Source organism: Cebidichthys violaceus, unplaced genomic scaffold (genome assembly GCF_023349555.1).
Source record: "Cebidichthys violaceus isolate CVI_PGR_0920_01 unplaced genomic scaffold, fCebVio1.0.p SCAF_3, whole genome shotgun sequence".
NCBI lineage: Eukaryota > Metazoa > Chordata > Actinopteri > Perciformes > Stichaeidae > Cebidichthys > Cebidichthys violaceus.
In genome coordinates, this window is record NW_027176483.1 from 14,453,244 (window position 1) to 14,477,561 (window position 24,318).

Consider the following 24,318-nt stretch of genomic DNA (forward strand, 5'->3'; position numbering starts at 1 on the left):
TAAGCCTTGAGTAGGCGGGCCATGCTGGCCTACCCTTTAGCTTTGAACCTCATTCACGGGCCCGCTTGTTTATTTTCTCACCTTATTACTTTATGCAGCAACATATTGTATGACAGTGATCTAAAAATCAGTTGCTGGCAGGTTTGATGTACGGTACTCTTCAGTGATTTCAGTGATACAATTGTATGCACAATCAGCTGGAAAATATATCTAGTTGGAAAATACCTGGATTTATTCTAGAACTTATCCATTTTCAGCATTAATTAAGAAAGAGGTCCCAATTCATCTTGTCTGTGTGACTGTGATCTGCTCTGAGAACTAAATCAAAGGCTCTCAACTTGTCTTCTGTTGCCCCCACTGCTCATGAGATAATGTCACCAAGAGGAATGTATTGCTTGTTTGCTCATGCATGTTCTTGCAAGTGTATGTGTGTGTGTATGTATGGTTAAGTAAGATCTGAGAGTGCTGCAGCTTTCACTTGCAATGCTATAAAAAATGCAACCTAAAAATTCAGTTTGTCTTCATGATTCTGTGTTGCTGCTGTTTGTGTTGATATCAAACTCAGCAGGTGAGCCTGTGAGTGGCAGCCCGAGAAAGACCGATGGCTTAACTTCCACTTCATGTGATCGATAAAACTGACATCTACACAGGCAGCTCGCACACTCAACTTAAAGCAAGCAGCAATAACATGCACTAACCTGATCACTACTGTATGCGGATGTGGGTGTAGCTCCCTTTGGAGAGTTAGATAAGCACCAGCAGCCTAACTACAGTCATTTACACATGGATTTTGTGACAAGAGTGACAGCTGCAGCAAGTTTATATTAGAGGACTATTTAATTTAGCTTTTCAATAATAGTCCTTTCCTGTACCCCAGTCATCATTTGTAAGCATAACACATTTTTTAGATTGATTACCCAATAAAACAAGACACTTCCTTATCAGTGTAGTCAAGGACGCTACTGTAATACAAATGTATAACGGAAGGAATTACAATGTTCACATTATTCTTTTCATGCCACCTTTATAGGCGTCTTCCAAGGTTTGCTTGCCTCTCAAATGTTGGAGTCTTCATGAATGCATCTCCAGAGAAGAGCTTATTTTAAAGTATTCCCTATGCACAATGTAAACACCATGTAACAATAGCAAGCAATGACCGAAAAAAAAAGCAAGTTTCATTGTGATGCATTACCAATTCCAAATACACCTCCATTCTCCACAAATTGATTCATTTCCTAAAAGAAGCTTGCATGGTTTGGAAAGTGTTTGGTTTTATGCCCAGTTTACTCTGACAAAAGTGAAAGCATCATTTGCTGATCAACTCCGCTTTATCCTCCTCTTCATCAAACACAGTCTTTCATCATGTTGTTTTTGGTGAGGTTGCCTCTGGCACCGCTTACCTTTTTAGTTGACCTTGTACCTGACTTCTAATGAATCCAGCTCATTTTAGAGGCCAGCTGTGATGGAAAGAAAATGTGGTGTTTTACTTCAAATTCAGGTTTTTAATGGTTAAGGATGCTCATCCACGGTCCTTACATAATATTGTCATCTAGGACACACAGTATATGTTAAAGCAGGGTATTTAAATGCACTGCTGTGCTTCACATAATTCTGTTCTTACGGGTATCCCTAAACCATCCTCATGACAGAAGTATTATATTTCAGAGAAGAAGCAAAAAATCCATTCTTTATTTTCACATTTGAGCTTAATGAACATCCTAATTCTCTGTGAATGTCAGCCAGAGCTTTTCTTACACATTCAATCCCAACTGGTGATACTTCTGTATTGTATGAAAGTTTAATAAGTCACTAAATCCAATTTTCCCTCAACAGTCAATCATCCCATATCAGCCCCCTGTCACAGAGGCTTTCAGATGAGTCTGTGTCTCCTCTATGACTCCTGCATGTCAGCCTGCCTGCTGTTTTGTCGATCTCGCTGCGGGTTGCAGTTTATAATAGTCTCATCCTGAAGAGGCTGGTCGAAGCCTGCAAATGCGCTCAGGCCTGAATAGGACTCTGAATCTCCACAGTCTTATCACTCAGCTCCATCACATCTTGGCTTTTGGGTGTTATCTGTCAGTGCGCATGCGCCAGGCATATGCTAGTTTTGTTCGTGTCCACTCTCAAGCCAGCCTCCTCCCCTTGCTAAGTCACCTTTCGGCCCCAAAGGACAGTTGCCATGGTGACCGTACCCGTCGTTTGGTGGGAGGGGATCTTAGTCAAAGCCTCACAGCGATCTTGAGCAACCTCTCACCCCCCCCCATTCTTCCTTTTCCTGCAGGAAAATATAGCCTACCCTTCACAACCACTGAAAGGGTTTCTAAAAAAAAAAAAAAAAGAATTGATACTCCCACTTCTGTGCCTCAGTTGAAGCATGCAACTTGTTACAAATAGAACAATGAATGACATGTCTTTGTTTCTGCAGCTCCTACTGAGTCTGATTCTCTATGAAAAACAAGCAAAAGTGATATTCACAGCCCATCTTTTCACCAACACACGAAAGCCTGTTATTCATGAACATACCTTCGAGCCTTTCCCCCTGTGTTACAGAGGCTACTCTTCTGTACCACTTCTCACTGCTCTCGCATGTTCCCCCGTCAGAAGCAGCATTAAGTCATTTGTACTGTAGATACAGTAGTGGAAACTTGTTTTTTCTCTCTGCACACTAAATAGGAAGCCGGTCCGCTCTGCTCACTATAAAGAAGCAGGGGGAAACAGCTGGCCTGCACTGCAGTGATTATCACGTTTTATGGTTGACACAAGGAAATAAGCATGTTTTGGTTTTACATGGATTGTGTTGCTGGACTATTTCTTGGCCAGGTGCAGTGACCTCAGTGAGTCTCAGGTGGTTGCCTGGCAAACTCACAGTGATGATAACACACGGTGAAGTCGCTGCACACAGGAAAGAATAAGTCCAGCACAAAACACCCCACAACATGTCATACAGACATGAGAGTGGTATCGAGCTTGTCATCTAAGTTTTGGCATGTCCCATAATGTCAAAACTATTCCTTTATTGAATTTGACTTCTGTGTCAACACCCACCTCTTTTAGAGTTATAAGAAACCACCAAGTAGATACGACAGAAATGTATCTATATACATACTGTACTGTACATGCTTAAGTTCACAGATACACATACAGTATGTCAACTCAATTTAAGGACTTCCAAATGCTGCACCACACATAAGATAAGATGAGAACCAAATATTGTCAACATTCCTAAATATTAGGAATTAAGTGTGACACTCGTATGCCTGTCCAAAGCATAAGGATACCATCATTATAGTAAAGCAGTAATCTGTATTTTTGTATAGGTTTTTTTAAAGCCTTTATTTGATGTGATTGGAAAGAAAGAAGCGGAATGACATAAATGGTCCAGGAATCAAATCGTGAACTCGCTGCTTAGGATATTTTGCACCCATGTGATATTCACACTCAGCACTTGGCTTTTAGGTCGCCCAGTCTAACATCTTGTTATTACCTACTGTTGTACTACTCACTTCATTTATCAGCTGCACTGCACTACTTTTGACCCCATCCTTGCTCTCTGTTATTTTATAGTCAACGTCTAACCTTTTTGCAAGGTTCTTGAAAGTATCAGGCAGTTGTCTTCCTTTCACCTGCCCTTCAATATTCCTGTCCTGTCCTTCCCATCTATCCCTCCACTCTCCTCCTCCTCCTCCTCCTCCTCCGTTGATGTTGTCCAGATGCTGGAATCATTCATTAACTCTAGCCCATCTCCCCTTAACTCTTCTACCGGCCCACAGTAAGCTGTGACTGAGTGTTATGGGGGGTCTGATAGTGGCAAGCAATGGAGCGGACAAGTTATTACAGGACAGGCAAATAGAGTCCCGATGAAGCATGAAAACCTCCCTTCCCCAAAGCGCCACTCAAACACACACCGATATACAGACAGACAGAAGGACAGAGTTGGAGACAGATACAGTCTTGCACAACTATACAGCCTCTCCTGCATGAAACCATGAAGACATAAACACGTCTTAAATGAGAAGAAAAGACAGGCGCACACACACACACACACACACACACACACACATACATACATACATACATACATACATACAGTTGTGGTCAAAAGTTTACATACACTTGTAAAGAACATAATGTCATGGCTCTCTTGAGTTTCCAGTTATTTCTACAACTCTGATTTTTCTCTGATAGAGTGATTGGAACAGATACTTCTTTGTCTCAAAAAACATTCATGAAGTTTGGTTCTTTCATGACTTTATTATGGGTTAACAGAAAAAGTGATCAAATCTGCTGGGTCAAAAATATACATACAGCAACATGAATTAGCAATTTTGGTGACTTAGAAAGTTGTGTCAATGAAATGAGCTTCATAGCATGGCCTCTTAACTTCTTGTGAGTGATTATGAGTGACTACAACTGGTGACTTCTCTGAGGCCATTTAAATAGGGTTCATTGGATACAAACGCCCACAAACGCTACAATAGGAAAGTCAAAGGAGCTCAGCATGGATCTGAAAAAGCGAATCATTGACTTGAACAAGTCAGGAAAGTCACTTGGAGCCATTTCAAAGCAGCTGCAGGTCCCAAGAGCAACAGTGCAAACAATTGTTTGTAAGTATAAAGTGCATGGCACTGTTTTGTCACTGCCACGATCAGGAAGAAAACGCAAGCTATCACCTGCTGCTGAGAGAAAATTGGTCAGGAGGGTGAAGAGTCAACCGAGAACCACCAAAAAGCAGATCTGCCAAGAATTAGAAGCTGCTGGAACACAGGTGTCAGTGTCCACAGTCAAGCGTGTTTTGCATCTCCATGGACTGAGAGGCTGCCGTGCAAGAAGGAAGCCCTTGCTCCAAAAGCGGAACCTTAAGGCTCGACTGAAGTTTGCTGCTGATCACATGGACAAAGATAAGACCTTCTGGAGGAAAGTTCTGTGGTCAGACGAAACAAAAATCGAGCTGTTTGGCCACAATGCCCAGCAATATGTTTGGAGGAGAAAAGGTGAGGCCTTTAACCCCAAGAACACCATGCCTACCGTCAAGCACGGTGGTGGTAGTATTATGCTGTGGGGCTGTTTTGCTGCCAATGGAACTGGTGCTTTACAGAGAGTAAATGGGATAATGAAAAAGGAGGATTACCTTCAAATTCTTCAAGATAACCTAAAACCATCAGCCCGAAGGTTGGGTCTTGGGCGCAGTTGGGTGTTCCAACAGGACAATGACCACAAACACACATCAAAAGTGGTAATGGAATGGCTAAATCAGGCTAGAATTAGGGTTTTAGAATGGCCTTCCCAAAGTCCTGACTTAAAATCCCATTGAGAACATGTGGACAATGCTGAAGAAACAAGTCCATGTCAGAAAGCCATCAAATTTAACTGAACTGCACCAATTCTGTCAAGAGGAGTGGTCAAAGATTCAACGAGAAGCTTGCCAGAAGCTTGTGGATGGCTATCAAAAGCGCCTAATTGAAGTGAAAATGGCCAAGGGACATGTAACCAAATATTAGCACTGCTGTATGTATATTTTTGACCCAGCAGATTTGATCACTTTTTCTGTTAACCCATAATAAAGTCATGAAAGAACCAAACTTCATGAATGTTTTTTGAGACAAAGAAGTATCTGTTCCAATCACTCTATCAGAGAAAAATCAGAGTTGTAGAAATAACGGGGAAACTCAAGAGAGCCATGACATTATGTTCTTTACAAGTGTATGTAAACTTTTGACCACAACTGTACATACATACATACATACATACATACATACATACATACACATACACACACACACAGCCTGTCCAATAATTCCTTCTATCTCTGTGCATGCTAACGAGAACAGACATATAGTACATGATGGGGCACAGGAACAGGGTGACAGCACGGACATGAATATTAATACTGGGATGCCAAAGGGATCTGGAACAGTCCTGTCGCAGAGCAGTTAACATGCTTTGCTTCCCGGCGTGGCTTGGCAGGGCAGCTTTCAATCAATCAATCCTTTATGTCCCACCAAGGGGAAGTGTGTTGGCAGGGAGGGTTTGTAAAAACAATAACACAGAACAGAGGACAACGAGGGTAATCGCACGCTAAAGTAAAGGGCACAAACCCTGTGAGAGAGAGAGAGAGAGAGAGAGAGAGAGAGAGAGAGAGAGAGAGAGAGAGAGAGAGAGAGAGAGAGAGAGAGAGAGAGAGAGAGAGAGAGAGAGAGAGAGAGAGAGTAGTGAAAACGCTTATTTCAAAAATGAATACTCTTTGAAGTTCTACAACCAGTGTCTCATTTTCTAAAATCCAGTTGTGTTGATAGCTCTAGCTCTTTTTTACATTGCAGGCAACATGAAGTGATGGCATGTACACACTTTCTTCCAAAGGCTTTTGCAGGTCAGAGTGATCAAGTGTTTGCTGTAAATTGTGTCAAGCAGCAACCAACGTTCCTTCATTGAGGACATTGGAGCTTTACAGACTTAAGTCTAACATGCAGTGAGAACGTCGAGTGTTTCCAGGTTTCTGCTAGTTGAAATATACCCCTAGTGTTTCACAGTTTCTTAGCGAGGATGCCTGTATCAAAAGCATTTATCAGTGTTGCCTGAGTGGATATGTCTCATCTGTAAGGTACAGCACACAAACAAACATCATGAATCTCAACTGCAATAGTGAAAAACGTGAGCTGGGATGAGGCGAGGCATGGACAATATTTATTAACTGGAATTAACGTTTGATCTGTATCTGGATTTCTTATCTAGATAAAGAAGGTCGTATGTTAATGGAGGTGATAATGCACACAAACACGATCAGCATGTGGCTGGAACAGCCAGACCACCTCTGCAGTTGAGCTGGCCTGCAGAGCGATTGGATGTTATTGGACAGTGTCTGCTCATGAGTTTGAGATGAAACCACTTCAGGCTCTGCTCTGCTATGAGCCAAGTTGATGTACAAATAAAGGACAATTCTCATCCCCGAAGTCAACAAGAAAACATTGAAACATTCACAGTTGCTGCAAAATGCAATTGATGCAGACAAACTTGTGGTTTTCAGATGCCTCCTGTAGAGAAAGAAAAGGTATAGTAACCTCACCTGCATGCTTTTTGTTGACGATATGAACCTCGCCACCAACGTACCTGCTTAGCATAACAAATGTGACCAAATTGCAATGCTTCCAATTATTGGGAGTAAATACAATGGAGGGTTCGGGTTATATTCCAGATGCAGACTTAAATTTAATAGCAGGTGTAAATTGAGTTAGAAAGACGGTAAAAGCTGGATAATATCAGTTTTATAATCCTTTTTAGCAAAGTTTATTGTGACCATAGCCACCACAGTCACTTTAAAGAGTTTGTTTTTCACCCTCTAGATTCCTCTCAGCTGGTTGTGTCTGAAGTGAGTAAATGCATGAGTGCACCAAACAACCCACAAGTTGCTGTTTGTAGTTTCACCACCGTTTTTTTTTTTTTTTTTTCGGATTTCTCCACCATGTGGCATGGGTATAGTTAGCTCACTCTGGACTACGATGAAAGGATTTCTGGGATTTTGTTTGTATTGCCGTTTTTGCTCGTATGAGCATCTGAAAGCAGCGTGTGTGTGAATGTGTGGGTGCGTAGATGTGTTTGAACTTTGTTTTCCCTTTTCTGATGAACTTACTGTATGGTATGGATGTGCCTGGTTGGCGTGCCCACTGTATGTGGGGACGCTATAATTGCATGTGGTTGCATCTGTTTGAGGGTGTTTGAAGCCAGATGGCATGCCCCCCCACTCCCCCCCCAACACACCCCTCAACCCAATGCACACCCTCCCGCTGTTCTGGATGCCCGCCCACTACTAACGGATGGAGTGTGAATATGTGTGTGAGTGAGTGTATGTGTGCATGTTGCCAAGTAAACATGAGAGCTGTCTGCCCCCTAGTGGTGTCATCATTCTCTTCTCGTCACATGCTGGACTTAATGTGCTGATAAGTCTGTCACTGGTTCTGCTCCTCATTTTGTCACCCTGTCATTGTGGGCGTAACTGTGGCAACCGAGCTGCCAAATGAGGCAGAAGGCCCACACCTGTAATTAGCGTCAGACAAAGTGACTGCAATAACGGAAAGCACCTCTGTGACTACCCTCAATCAGCTGGAAACAGTCGCACTCTGCACGTATGCAAATCCTGGAATCCCACACACACACACACACACACACTTTGGACTCTTTTTAAAGATGGCACTTTGTGAATGTGAAATTAGTCTTCAGTGCATCGGGAAAGTACAGCACATCTGTGCCCTATCTTTTCCCTCAGGAATAAGCCAGAGGGGGGAATATCCCCATTCCTTTTATTCAGAAGCGTTTTAAGTGTGGCAATTAAGATATGTGGAGTCTTTTATTAGCCCGATTTCTTTTCATGTTACTCTGCTCATTCATCTTTGGTTGAGCGTATTCTGACAGTTGTTAGTTAGCATATTCAGTGGCAGGTAGCCAATCAGGATAGAACAATTTTCTCTATTGAAAAAAGAAACTTGTAACTCAGCAACCCAACGACATTTCTGCTGTTGATCTGCAGCATAGTTTGATTAAAGACAGACAAAGGAGTGCTTCAGAGCAGGTTTTAATCACTGCATGCTCAATAGGCTATTATACACTGGCATGGGCCTTCACTTTGCTTCAGTAGCTGCATACAAGCCCACAATGTGTGGGTGTGGACCAATATTCTGTCTCATCTTGTTCTGTAACACCTCTCAATGGATTTCTGTTTTTATTTCATTTCAAGTAAGACATATTTTGATGTGAAAGCTTATGGGCTGTGTTACAGTTTAATGGAAATATCTTTATTTTTAGAAGTGGTGCTCCACAGTAGTATCTACTGGTAAAACACACAAACAAACAAATGTATGATTACACATAGTTGTGTTCTTAGAGAGAATAATTTAGATTTTAAAATGTGGACAGTATCATGAGAATCCGATGTTACTTACATTTTGAAGCTGATAACCAAAGACTGACTACTGGTGCAGAAAGAAACTGGATTTTAGAGGCCAACACTGGTATCAATATTTGAGAGTTATGGGAGTACCATTATATACTGCTATATATAATACATTCCCATATATATATATATATATATATATATATATATATATATATATACACAAGGCCAAGCCAATAATTTGTTGTTGTATCCCTGAAAAACCCAGTGCTAGTTTTCTCACAAAAGAAGGAGAAAAAAAGAAAACCATCTCAGAAAATGAGGCTTGTTTGGCTGGTTTAGAAAGGATAGCACTAAGATAGAAGAGAGCAACGCTAAAAGGGATCCAGGCAAAAAGTATACGTTCCTGGTACTGAAGGGATACAGCAGGGGGTCTGTGTGACTCTGTCTCTTATAATAGATTTAAAGCTAGTTCGGGCAGCGTGTGTGCAGTTCAGTTTTCTTAGTCTGTGGTAGAGGAGATGAGATTTGTGCGCATGATACTCAAAAACGACACTATATACCCATTTCTCCACTCTTTCTACATCTGTTTCTACATCTGACCTCTTTAAACTCCTCTCCTCTGTCCACTGTTGTGCTGTGTTTGTGACCCCTCCATGTCTCTATAATTCTTTCCTCTCATACAGGGATAATAAGATTGATGCAGGCGGGAGATAATGAAACTCAAGAAAAAGAGAGTGAGAGACTATTGGAGAGAGAAAAGGCAGTGAAGAAGAAACGAGGCTGGAGAGTGTAAAGGGAAAGTGGAGAAAGACTTGAAAATGGAGAGTTGACAGGTTTTTGCTGTTGATAAGCATTCCATTGAGTGCATAATCCAAGCTTAGTATAGTTGTTGTATATCCTAAAAGCAGGGCACATGTCATCGCCATGACAGTAAATTATCAACAACAGGGGAGTAGAGCAGGATAGCAGGTGCAGAAGAGAGGATGGAGCAATGGAACGCACAAAGCTGAGGGGCTGGAAGAGGGAGGCATTAGAGGAGAAGCAAGAGGGGGAAACCAACGGCATAGGAGTGGTGAGGGGGAGGCGAGAGGGGAGAGATGTGGGGAGAAGGCACTCTGATGTAATTAAAGTGGCTGAGTTGAGAGGCTGCACCTTGCTACCCTCCCCAAGCCTCCACATATGGAAGGTTTATGAGTTTATGAATAGAGTATAGAAGCACTGTTACAGGTGCCAATGTCACCGGGGGAGCTGCAGAGTAAGGTTATTTATGTGGAACATAAGTACATCTACTATATGAAGCTCCACTCAGAAACGCTCCGAAATGTTCCAGAGATAGGGTCATGTTTACCCTGATGATTAAAGATGAAAGAAGCAGAGTATTAAACCATTTATCTTTTAGTTTTAGCTAACCATTTTGACTGTTTACCTATTAGCTAATACAACCATTATCATTACGTTTAGCTATTTCAACCATTACCATTAGTCAAGCTTCATTAACCTTTTATTCACTGCTAATAGCTAATAGCTATTTTAACCATTTACAGGGTTGCCAACTCCACACATTGACCATGACATTCATGCAATTGACACTTGCACATTAATTTTCTCATGCAGCGAAAAACAAATCTATAACTGATAACATATAGCTATCTATAATTGGACACATAGGCTACATGCATGCCACAGTTTATGTGCATTTTAATGTTTAATATAAATAACTGATTTGAAATAATATGACAGCAGGATGAACAATAGGATCCATATTATCGAGGACATTAAAACCGGCAACAAGTTCGAGTTGGTCCTTAAAATTGAAAATGAAACAAAACCTTAAACGTACAGACAAGTACAGGCTAATTACCACTTGCTGTGTGCTGTTTAATTCAAGATGTTATTATCGATGCATCATGTTTCAGATGTCCATTCTGTCTGTCCTCAGAATCAGCAGCTGTCAGTATACTTTGTCCTTTGTCTGCACAGTGTCTGTTTTCTATCTCTTTTTCTCCACAAGTTGGTGGTTAGTTGCTGCTCTGTGCTCACAAGTGGACACTGCTGGCTCTATTTTCATGAACCCAGCAGCACGGCCAGATCGCAGTCAAGCGCGCCCTGCCAAGTGCCAAGAAACTGTAGAATAATTCATCGAAATGGCACGTTTGATGAGCACATAAGCACGAGGGGTTCTGTGGTTATATTACAACGAACTGATGCCGGTTGCACAAAACATAACCAGCGGATCTTCTGTGCCTAATTGTGGCCTCACAGTGACATTATCTCTCCAGTTGGAGAATGTAGATGGAATGGATACCCTCTGCCTTCATTCGGCTGTGAAGAGCGTCGCCAGAGTGAAGGAAAGACCTTCTGTATTGTACTACTAACTGTCATGACAAACAGACTGTCATACTGTCATTAGTGCCGTAACCGCTAGTTGAAAAATCTGCATTATCATGTGAAATAAAGTTATTGTTGCTGTTAGAACAATTAACTAAATTAGAGTTATTACCAGACTAATGCTAATTCATGCAGCTATAACAGCATGCGCCACCTGAGGAATCCATGTCATCAAATGGAAATTATGGAAAAGCATCGTAAGCCACCAAACAGAATTAAGCGATTTAGCATACAGACACATTTGACTGAAAGAAATTAACTTTGCTGGTTGACAGTATTTACTAATTGCCCATTTAGCAGGATGCTACATTTAAAGATGTTTTTCCAGTTGGCCAGTTTCAGCTTTTTAAGTGAAATTCATTATAGTTTAGCTATCATGTCTGGAGGTTGATAAGCTGATCAACCATACATATTCATCATTGACCGTAATTATTGACTTGGCTTTTTATCCTTAAATGCTTTCAAGTTTGTCTGCTGAATATTTTGAATTATATGTCTGGGGGGAGTGATGACCCTTAACCCATGTCACAGAAGGCCTACTCGTAAAAATGCACCAACTTTATCCGTACCGAATCTCACTCCAAACTAAATAGAAAAGTTGGCAGCTAACTTACTTTTAGTGGTGGCATCTATTTCAACCATTTATCCATTACGTTTAGCTAATTGCTAGATTTGTCTGCTTGCTTACTAGTTACCCCATGACAACTGCAAAACTAACCTATTGGTTACCAATAACCCCTGGTTGGGAAGTCACTGATCTACATCAAATTGTATCCTGACAGCAAGGTCTTAAGAATGTTTATTGCTGTCTTCATACAAGACTTGCATGAAATTGAATGAGCTAAAAGGACACCTTCCTTCTAGGGCTTTCTGGACAAAAGAAATTCTTAGTTGACTAACACTCAAACGATTTTGTCAACTATTCGATTAGTTGATCTAATTGACAGATCTGTACAAAGAACCACACAAAAGCACCACTTTAATTCTTGTGTTTACTAGAGATGTGGTCTTACATTTCCTGGAAATAAGTCATTCAGTATGAAAAAAGCTTAAAAAATGACTAATCGACCTGAGAAATCTGAGTCGACTTAAACCAAAACGACTTATTAGTCGACTAAGAGGGGATTCGATTTGGACTTAACTCCTACTTTCAACAGTGTCCAAGTAGCTTTGCTATTGGTCGACAGCACAAATGTAGCCTACCTCAGCCTTTCATGTCAGATTTGACAAGACAAGACAGAAAAGCCAATGAACTTTGATGTTCAACTTTGATCATGACACCTCCATCAAACGAATGAGGTACAAAGTAACACTGTCAGAGATGCTAGCAGGACCAGGCAATATGAGTACATGTTAGTGTGAGCACAGTACAAGTTTGAAAGCCAGTAAAATGCAAAGTTAAACTTAATATTTGTCAGTCAAATGGTTATTGATTTTCATCTTTAAAAGGGAGTGGGGGAAAAATGTGTATCCATAGAATTCGAAATAATAATATGTAATCACAGGTGAGAGTTTGTGGCTTTCCCATGTTTCCTTTTGATGTACCTTAAACACAACATCTCAGCTATCCAAGACTTTGATGTGTGAATCCATACTTCAGAGAAATCAAATTTCTGCCATCAAAAGACATGAAGTGTGCATGTGTCCGTAAGGTACCGGTGTGTGATTCTGACTGCTTTCTTTTAAATCAGAATTAGCATTGTTATTGTGAGACCACCCTCACCTATCTTTGAATGTGGTGATCACACCTTTCTTTGAGCCGTAACCGCAACTAAAAGCTCAAAATGGTCTGAAACACAGAACGCGGAGCTCAATCACACTCACAGCGGGGGGGCAGCAGACACACAGGACCTCCGTTCTCGAACAGAAAAGAAGGTTGCTTCAGTCTCTTCTTCTCTCTGTCCTTTCATCTCCTGTGTGATTTGAAACAGCCTTTCTCTATCGCTAATGTTCCGAGTTGACTCCCATTGTTAATGTTGCAGCATTATGACTTCCTTTTGTGTGTTTCTCTCTGCTCCCAGAGGACTGCACTGAAACCTGATAGGCAGCACGGGGTGGCAGTGGAGTGATCCCCTTTTATTTGTGCTTTTTTAACTAAGTAACTATGGAAATCATTTTTCTTTGTTTTGGCCTTTCTCTGCTGAGAGTCCAGTTCATAATTAATTGGTAGCGTGAACAACTGGCCAATTTTAAATCACAAGGGAGGGGTCGAGGGGGCTTGTTTTATTGGCTGGGGCCTAGTTGGGGCCGCGAGCGGGTGCAGCATCTGAATTAGATTAGATGTAATTAAGGCATGGGGCCTCTGACTACACACTGGTACATAAATAGGCAGTATGCCAGGCTGGTTGTTGTTGTGAATTCAACAGCATGTGTGCACACAAACACAAACGCACACTGCTGAAGACTCCCTCAGGCCTTCAAGGTCAGGTAGAAAGAGGAATCATGCAGCATGGTGTCTGGAAGAACTCGAAAACTCATCCTCTAATGATGGCTTGCTGCTTTGTCCAGAAACAACTCTGACAAATATTGAGCTTTGATAGTTTCTCCAACCTTTAATGGTTCTTAAAAGAAGTTTGACATTTTGACAAATCTTGTAGATAAAAGAGATAAACTGAGCATAAAGACGAATTGGCCTGGACTGGCCTTGATCTGTCAGATGGTAACTGAATCTGATTATGAGCACATCTAAAGCTCACCAATTTCCACATTATAGCTTGTTTTTTTCTTCACAATAAACTGACATAAAAAGGGCAAATTGCAGCAAAGCTAGGTTTATGCTTGCCCTAGTGAGGCTGGCGTGAGGCGTGTGCGGCTTGCGCGTCGAGTGCGAAGGCTCCACAAGTGGTCGCTGCGCTTGATCATGCATCTCTGAATTTTATTTTTATTTTATTGACATGGCAGAGAAAATCAAACTGTTAACAGATTATTCAAACTTTGATTCATTAAATGCATTTAGTACTTGACTTCTTTCTTTAAAGGGTTTGTATAAAGGCAATTAAAGTAGTCCAAGATTATGAGATATGAGTTTACAGTTAATCACAATTGCTTCTCAGCGTTGTGGAGGTTGGTTTACGTTTTCCCGGTAACACCTCTTGCTTCTTCACAGTACATTTTATTTGTACAGCCTCTGGTGTTTCGGAGAATGCTGCTACGAACACTGCGCTGAGCATGAATGCCTTTGTGCGTGCTCGAAGCTGGCTGTGCCATCTATGGAGACTCGTGCCAACGGTGCCATGCGCGAGTGTAAAAAAAAAAAGTTAACAGTGCGTATATGCCTGACTATTTCTTGGAAAGGCACAGTCACTGCTCCCGGCGAGGAAATAGTCTGGTATGTAACCCAGAGGAAGCTGAAACCTTGACCTGTTCTTTTGAGGTATTTTTGTACAGATTAAACAAACAAAGCCAAGCTATCTGTTTCCTCGTGTCTTGCTTACAGTCTGTATGCAAAGTTGAGCCATCTGGCTGCTGGCTGTAGCTTAAAATATACTGTACAGGGTGGTAAGTTGTTTCCAGGCAAGACAGCGTATTTCCTAAAATGTGAAACTATTCAAAACTATTGTGACCTCTATCAATGCATGATTTGAATTCTAGTACATAAAGAGATATTACATAATCTACTTGGAACCAGGAAGTGGAGTTCCCTTTAGTCAGTATAGCTTTGTGAATCAGACCTATAACTCACCATTACAGGGTCACATTGGTTGACTTTTTGTGGAGCTCTGCACGTTTCATTTAATTCTCCCTGTAGTTCTAGCTTGTACGTGTTTGGAGAATCTCTACCCTGTGCTAAACTCAATATCCCCCAAGCGCCTGTAAGTCTACATAAGCCAGGAGTACTTCAAAAAGCTCCAAATGGACTTGCCTTCTTTGCAGTTCCAGGGGATGTAATCCTTACAGATAGAAGCATTTTTGAACTATTGATTCGACCTTGAGATATCTCGCAATGGTCATTTCCTGGCAAGCTTTCTAGGCAATATCCTCAACGGACTGCATGATGGCTAATGAACAGAGATGGGAGTCATTGTATATTAGGCGTTAATGCACGCAGTCTGTTAAGCTGCAACACAGAAACCTCGAACACAGAGCATACAAAGTACTCCAAAGGGTGGTTTGAACTTTTTAGGAGGCACATGGATGTTTGATGCTTACAGGCCCTAAAGGCAAAAGTGTAATTTGAACTGAAACAGCAACTGTAAAATACTTTTATGTCACTCATTCCTCATTAGCACAGCCTTCCTGCAGCTCTGTAATAAATAGGATTCCTTCCACTCTCCCTACCTCTCTCCTTAGTTCAACAGTACTGTCTGCCGGTAAGCAGCAGAAACGCCATTTACATGAGCCTCACCCCGAGTGGCTGATTTAAATTCTCACTCTGTAATATCAGTCAGCGGAAAGGTTTAAGTGCTATTCCCTCATCCCATCTGAAATAATAATAAGCTGCATTGCTCTATGGCATTGTAGTACTCCCTTTACTCATTTCAGGCAGAGAGTTGACTGCTCTGCGTTTCTTGCCACTGGCCACGGCTCTCTCTCATCGCGAACGTAAAGTTCCCTGGATTCCTAGGTAGCTTGCAGACTCCCTGTTTCCCTGCGACAAACATGGTAATGTGTGACGTCCCCTGGTGCCTTCTCTCATCTTCAATGCTGAGCAACTCATGTCGTGTTTTATCCAAAATTGCTGTAAGCTGTTTTGCCCTCACAAAGAATTATTCAGCCTCTCTTTTCTTTCTTTCTTTTTAAGATAAAGAGTGAGGTCCCTGCTTGTGAACTGTGGGCTCAAAACTAGCCTCTGCACAGAACACGCTGCGCCATTTGTTCTCTTGGTCTCTGAAAGCTCTTGGGGAGAGTCTGACTGCTGTTATGCTTATTATGTAGCACTCTCATCTCCAAGAGAGGCCGCCTCTATTGAATCACACAGAACACATTTTAGAATGAACCTGAATTCACTGCTTTATATTCATGCCAGTCTTCCTCACTCCCTTCTCCATTCCCCGGGCTCTTCAACTCCACCACTCATCCTCCTGAATCCTCAACTATCTAATTTTCATCCTTATTTCCTCCATTCCTCTCTTTGTCTCTCCTGCCACCATTCATCCTCCCTCTTCCCCCAACCTCCTACATCATCCATCCTCAATTTGCTCTTCATGCCCTTCCCTTTCCTCCACAGAAGCTCCGGGGCAGGACTTTGTGACACTGGACTATCGTCTGCGCTACTACCCCAGCATCACCTATGCCGTTATTGGCAGCGCAGTTATCTTTGTCCTGGTGGTGGCGTTGCTGGCCCTGGTACTCCATCACCAGAGGAAGCGGAGCGTCCTGCTGCCCAGAGGCGTAAGAGGAAGCTCGCACCACCACCACCACCACCAGCCCCTGCTGCTCTCCCGTCTGGTCATTTTGGACCGGGGCCACGTCCATCCCGGAGGTCCCGGTCTTTCCCCCGGCTCACCCGCCGCAGGGGGCCAGTATAGCTCAACTCCGCAAACACTGCAGCTGCTTTCTGGGACCCTTTATCCCTCTGGACTCTCCATGGACTCCCCTCCATCATACTCACAAGCTGTCCTGGATGTCAGGTGAAAGCAATGATGATTCTAACAGCTGTATGGAAGTTTATAATCTTTTGACTGTATCCATAAAGCTAGCTTTGCACTGTAAGCCACAGCTAAAATAGCATGAAAGTATTAAAACAGTATGGTTGAATTTTGGCTGGATGCTGGTCCCAGTCAAAAATATTTATTGTACAGACCTTTGAAATCACATTTTTCTGTTTCTGTTTCTTTTGTTTTTCTCCCCTAGTCGTCCTCCCTGGTTTGATCTCCCTCCTCCTCCATACCTCTCAGATGGGGAGCTTCCATCAGAGGGCGAGCTGCCTCAATATGAGGGCCCACAAGACCCTTTGAGCTACCCCAGAGCACATCCCTCTGCACCCTCCACAACCAGAACTGTAGCCTCAGGCACGCAGCAGAGTCTGAGCTCCAGAGAGGAGGCGGACCAGCTGTAGCCTCTCTCTTGATAGAACTAGTCAGAAATCAGAGACTGCAGGACTCAAGGACCAGGCTGCAGGGCCACGAGACCAGGACAGCCCACAGCAGAGACCTGCTGAGGAATCAACAAGGACTAAGAAACTGTACACTAAAAAGTGTCCTTAATTTGCTGCCCACACATCGGCCTACTGAAGCACTGGACTGAGACGAGCTCGTCCTGCTAGACTGATCTTGTATGTTGGCTCCCCCTGCTGAGTCCATGGTTGCACTGCATCCAAATCAGTTACACACCCATTGGATACTTCACATTTCACATCCACAGTGTTTTCTGTAGTGGGGTTTATAAGAGATTTTTGTTGTGTTCAATATTAAATATCTAAATTCTAGATAAAGTCTATACTGTTGAGGAGTACGGCTAGATGTGATGATTTGCTGTACTAAGATAATTTGGCAATGACATGTTGAAGCCTTATTCTTACTGAAAATGATTCACTTTTAAGAGTCTGTCCAAATGAAGACGATACAGTAGTGTTGTGTAATTTCTTTTCATAGTTTAAAAGAACACGTGCAGTTGTTTGAGCAGCTCAATAATAGGTACTCAACAATTTAAATCTGTTTTTCCGGTGACCGGATAATATGGCTACATGGACTTGTTATAGAAAAAAAATTACATTTTGTAACTTCTTTAGTGGTACTTCAAACTAAACCCATATCATTGAAGTGTTTCCACTAAGTTTGTTTTTTTTAAAAATGTAAGAAATATTTTCAACAATACTGTATGTCTTGTTTTCATTTGGTTAAATTCAAGCTAAAATGTGAAAAGGACCATTGAGATATATTGAAATAATGTAGTGGAGTAGAAATTAAACTCACTTGGTAAGCATATATCCTTACCAAGTGAGTTGCATACATCATTCCTCTGAGCAGAGAATCCTGTCTCTTTTCTACTACTAACTATTACATTTCTGTTTGAAGACCAATTATGTTTTTATGGAGACACAAAAAAGAAATGTAAATTATTTTGTTGATGCCTTATTGTGGGCCAGTTTGGCCCTATAGTCACTTTGTATGTGATTAGTTTTTGGGCACAAATATTCATTCAAGAATATCATCTCTTAGATCAAATTGTTAAAATTTTGCTTGAGATTTTTTAATGTATATAACTCTGTGTCATTTTTAAAAAATCATCCTCAGTACACAATGACTATCAAATCCATATCTGAAGGATCTGTGTTTATAAATTTGATATTGTCTTTTAACCTTCTTTTTTTTCCTTCATTTCAAAGTGTTCAACACTGTAAATATGAGGTGGGGCAAGTAAAGAAATCTATTTAAAAATAGAGTTTAAAGTGTGTATTGTAGTTGTGCTTTGGATCTTTCTTTTACTCTAGAGCCAGAGGTAATAATGCAGGCACAAGAAAAACAATAAAACCAAAGATAATCATTATTAACTTCAACCCAAGGATATTGCTCTCCAAAGGAATGATTATGTGTCACAACTGTCTGTACCTTTATTATATTAAAATGTACTACGGCGTATTGAGTAAAAACAGAATCCATGTTATTTGTTGTATTACTGGAAGGCATTTCTCAGGACAAAATGTATGCCAGTCTGTCTGTTCTGTTGTTTATATCTTGCTTTTGTTTTAAGGAATGTTGAAGATCAAATTCCATTTTTTTCTGATTTGATCTCATGGGGTTGACTTCTTACACATTTGAGTGCCCATCATGATCTTTTTATCCCCGATATTGTGTATATTGAAAGTAATATAAAATTCTGACTCGGATCGTGTGTATAGCTAGTATTACATTTTCCCAACAACTTCATATGAATATTGCAAAATCTGAAGCTTTACCGCCAGTCTGCGCCCCAAACAGGCAACCCTTATATCACAGATCCCCAAATAATAAAGATCTAGTAGCAGGAATGCTATCTGAGTTGACAATGTGGGTGAAGAAAATGCAAGCTTACTTACTAAAGAAAAAGTACCATTCCACAATGTAAAAATACTCTTCTAAAATATATTAACTCTGGGCCTTGGAATGTTTTTTCTGAATGAAACAATGTGGTTACAAGCCAACATTGAAGTACCACTTGTCTGAACTAACAATGCCCTCGTTGGAAAGCTACAACAGTGATAGAGCAGGGTGAAGTGAGTTTGTACACTGCAGTGAGATGAGAAAAATAATAATTATAGTACTCTAATGACATATATGACATTGCCAACCAATTTGTCGCTGGACCAGGGCCTCTTTGTACATTATTGTGTCATAATTCCCTCACCTCTCCACTTTGTAATGTAGCATACAGTCTCTGCTACCTGTATTCACCTGTCGGGTTGTAGTGCCAACAAGCGATGTCTGACAAAACTGATTGTCTCTACAGCAGCTTTTATTTGGAACAAAAAGTCTGGATCACGTGGTGATGGTTTTTTCTTGCGGCTCTGTCCTCCAGCACTCTTCTGGAGGAGCAGCTGAAGAAACCCAGGGAGGCTCATCAGAAGCAGCTCAGCCGTCTCTGTCTCTCCGACATGAGATCCAAGACAAGCAGAGGATGCTGGAGGAACTCATTGGAAGGAAACGCCAGTAAAGCAAGATATTACCTTGATACTTTGATCATGGTTTTAGTAAGTATAGTATGGCATACAATTCCGTAATATAGTATGTAATAAAACGTGATGAAAAAAAATCTCATAATATAGTGTGACATAAAACATGTCAAAACAAATGTCATTAACAACTATGCCATAGGTTATTTCTTAACATAGTATGCCATAAAAGATATCAATATCATTACAATATCATCGTATAGAGTGGCATAAACATTTAAAGAATAATGTGCCAGAAAATAAAATAAATAGTATGACATAAAAAAGTTATTTAAAAAAAGTCATAGTATAGTATGCTATAACAATGCCATAAAAATGCCACAGCATATAGTAAATAAAAGTCACAAAAGGTCATAGCCATATAAATGTAATAGCAAGGTATGCCAAAAAAATTATAAAATAGGATGCCCCAAAATTATTCAACAAAAATGTCATAGTATAATATGCCACGGAAATGCCATAAAACAAGTCATAGTATAGTATTTAATAAAAAATACTAATATAGCATGCCATAAAAAAGTAATACAAAGTCATGGTATAGCTTATGACATAAAATGTCCAAATAATACAAATCATAGTATAGTATGTCAAAAATGGTATGCTCACAAAAAATATGAAATTCTCCTGTTGACGACAATTCTTTAAGGAAAACGACACTAGATCAGATTATTGTCCCCAAAAAAAGCTGAAGATATAGATGCACATCAATATCTATGAACTGTAAACACATATGTTGCAGTGTCATTAAAGACTCCACATTGTGGCCACAATGTACAATTATTAAGAGCTACTTAAACAAGAGCCTACTGATATTCATAAATCAGATAACTCAACTGGTAGTAACTGCCCTCATACAGGCTCGCCACCGTTGACTTTCATGTTCACATTTTGTTACCTTTGCAGAAGATGTGAGGGTCTCATATACTATGAAAATGTCATGGTATAGTATGCCATAAAATTGTCATATAAATGTGATTGTATATCATTACATTCAAATGTCCTAAATTATATAATATAATAAAATATGGTATATAGTATGCCATAAAATGTCACAAAAAACAATTATATTATAGTATGTCATGAAGGTGCCATAAAACAAGTCCTAGTATAGTCTGAGGGATAATAAAATAGTATCCCCTAAAAAAGCGTTATAGTATACTAAGTCATAGAATAGTATGTCACAAATAAATGTCATAAACATGCCATTGTATAGTATAGCAAAAAAAGAATGAACATTTCATTAAAATTCAAAGCCAAAGAATGTCATAAAAATGCATTACCATAAAATGTTTTAGTTTAGTATTGTAAGAAGTTGATTAAATTGTATGATATAAAAAGTATCAAAACTTAACAGTATAGTATGTTGTGAAAAATGTCACAGTATAGTATCCCAAAAAGTGATAGAAATGTAATATAATACAATATGCCATAATATGTAATATTATAGTCTGCCAAAACAATGTGATAATGTAGTTATAGCCATATAAATGTATGCAATATAGATGTCATAAAAAATGCATAGCCTTAAAATGTCATAGTGTAGTATAACAAACAAGTAATAATGTAGTATGCCACAAAAAACATCATAAAAAAGTTATACAATTGAATAACATCAAATTGTCAAGAAAAATGCCATGCCAAATAAGTAATATTATAATGTGCCACATAAATATTTGTATGCCATAAAAACGCCAAATAGTTTGAAGTATTATATGTCCTAAAGAATGTCATACAAAATCTTAACCATAAAAATGTCATAGCATAGTATGCCATCAATACGTCATAGTATATTATTACATGAAAATGTCATGTCACTGTAATGAGGGGGCCATAACAAATGTCATAAAAACATAGCATAGTAAATGTCAAACAACATTGTGCCCATAACATTATCATAACTCTAATGCCATGAAAATCAATACAAATTGTCATAGTATATTATGCCATAAAAAATGTAATACTATACCATAGAAATGTCATAAAACCATATTATAGTACAGTCTGCCATAAATTTCATGAAAACAGGAAAGCATGCCATAGAAGATATATAATATGTTCTATGATTGAGACGCGGTGGTTGGAGGTTCGATTCCCGACAGAATCGACCTGCACAGTAACAGATGTTGACTGTGCAGTGTTTGTTTGCTCCAGCTCCTGCAGTTGGGCGGTACGTTGTATCAGAGTACCCTCGCTCCAGTAAGGTTTCTTGTTTGTCACTCCGTTTGTGTACAGTCTGTCAACTGTTGCCAGGTTTCTTGTTCGTCCACAGACTTCTTCTGGCTCTAGTTTCAGGCGGTATTTCCTTCAGAGAAGACTGAGTAGGCAACTTAAAGACTCCAAAGTGTGAAAGTCTCACCAGTTTCTAAGAAGGGGAATAAACACAAAATATTATCTTTTTGTTGTTGTTTAAATTAATAAAAGGGACAACTCGGATCCTGTCCTGACTTGATATCATATTACAATACACCCAAATAATTGTAGCCACAAAACTCTGACCTGAAATAGGCAAATTGATGCACTTTTGTATCCACTTGTTAAGAAACAATTCCTCTGTCCAAAAAAAAGTTCAATAAAAACTCAATAAAAAATGTAAATTATATGGTCAGATTCTTCTTACAATTTATTTGAAAATAAATGCAAATATTATTGAAGCACTGACTTGTAATGGAATTCAATAATTCTATATATTATACTGCGATATCATTTTAATTTATTTTATTTAACAGTCTACATGGCATTTCTCTCTCCATCGTGGTGAAATGGTGCCACTTGTTACTCGTGTTGTTGAAGAGGCTGTTATTGGAGAATTACTATATGCAGGTAATGCTACTGACAGTTTAATGTAAAAAAAATAGTTCTCTTTTCCATTACATATATGAAATGATTAACATTAAAATAATAAACTCACTATAATGCATGCTCAGTAATGAAATAATATAACGTAATATTAACTATTTGAATTATCTGAACCTTTAGCACCTTTATTGTGGTGTTTTTACTTGTGTTGTTTGTCATTTGATATCTAAAACACTGGCACACAATGTTAAATGTCATCTACATGTTATGCACAGTGGTTGTGTTTAGCATCCATAAACTGCTCAATACAGGCTGAGGAGCTGGGCAACAAGAGCAGATAGACGACTCTGAGAGTGTACACGCACACACACACACACACACACTCACACACACACTTGTACATACAGTATGTGCATATAAATTTGTGGTTAGTGGCAAGTCATGTTTAATGAATCCAATTGTTTTCTATGCAGAATAGAACGACTGTCCAAAAAAACAAAACATTTTTAAAGGTTTTAATGTTTTTTTAAATGTTTTATGTTTTCTTACCATTGGCATGATTTTGTTAGAAGCTGCTTTGGTAATAATAAATAATATTGGAACATACAATGTCTGCAGATACAATCTCTTTCTTCTTCGCTCCAACAGTTCTTCCAACAGTAGTCAGGTGCTTGTAAGAACAGGATGTTTTTATTACTCATGTTCATACTGCCGATTAAATGATCCCTTCCCAAATGTAATTAATTGAGTGACTGGGGACATACCATGCTATGATATTGTTATGACATTTTTACTGCATACTATCTGTGATATTTTTATATGACAGTTTTCATGGCATACTATACTTTGACAGTTTTAATGAGGTACTTTATTATTACATCTTGTCCTTCATATGTCTTTATGAAGCAAGTTCATAAAGGACAGCTCATGACAGCCAAAAAGGGATTTTCCATCCAAAAACTGATATTCCTATTCCAGCCTAAGCTGTACCATTCTTCTTCTTCTTGTTTTGGTCTAACTGAGGGTTGCAACTGTTACTTATAAGTTACATACGGCCACCTACTGTACTGCCCAGTTTGTTTGTAGTCTTAAGACTGCTTTTACCTGGCTCTAACAGTCACGACATACAAACACACATAACTGCATATCCGTGGTAGCCATGTCTGGGTTATGAAAACAAACTCCTGCATTATGACCCTGCATTACTTTACTGGCTCTGTGCCCTATATTATAACCATCCCAGTACCTTTTAACAGTTTAAATACCTCTAAGCTTGTAAGGCCTCCACCTCGTAAAATGCAGTTTTCCACATACCAAAAAGTGATTACAGCTGCTGGCTTGCTGTTTGAATTTTTTAAATGAAAACACTGGAGGAGAGGGAAATATGCACTTGCTCAAATCCCCTCAAGTATCCATGATTTGGATGGCACTGGCAGATGAAAGAAAGTCCTGCAGCTCTATATTTCCACCAGTAGAGGTCACCATGTCACCATAATGGACAAAGAGCAGAACGTCCAATTTTCAAAACTGAAGTTCTTCATTTCTGTCCTGCTTTGTTGTAATCTAAAAAGTCAAATGTAGGTTCTGTCAAACCTTTGTTGGTAAAAATAATCAAGCTTTGAACATTGTTCAAGATTTGCATACATCTTAGATTCATGGC

General features: G+C 39.8%; 1 protein-coding gene across 1 annotated transcript in view; it reads left to right on the forward strand.

Moving 5' to 3' along the window:
* The window catches only part of ldlrad3 (low density lipoprotein receptor class A domain containing 3), a 70,789-nt gene extending 51,562 nt beyond the window's left edge, over window positions 1–19,227 (forward strand). Inside the window, exons 6-7 of the mRNA XM_068723774.1 lie at window positions 16,440–16,842; window positions 17,066–19,227. Of these exons, the coding sequence (XP_068579875.1) occupies window positions 16,440–16,842; window positions 17,066–17,270 (608 nt within the window). The 3' untranslated portion in view covers window positions 17,271–19,227. The remainder of the gene's footprint in view (window positions 1–16,439; window positions 16,843–17,065) is intronic.
* Window positions 19,228–24,318: the final 5,091 nt, after the last annotated feature.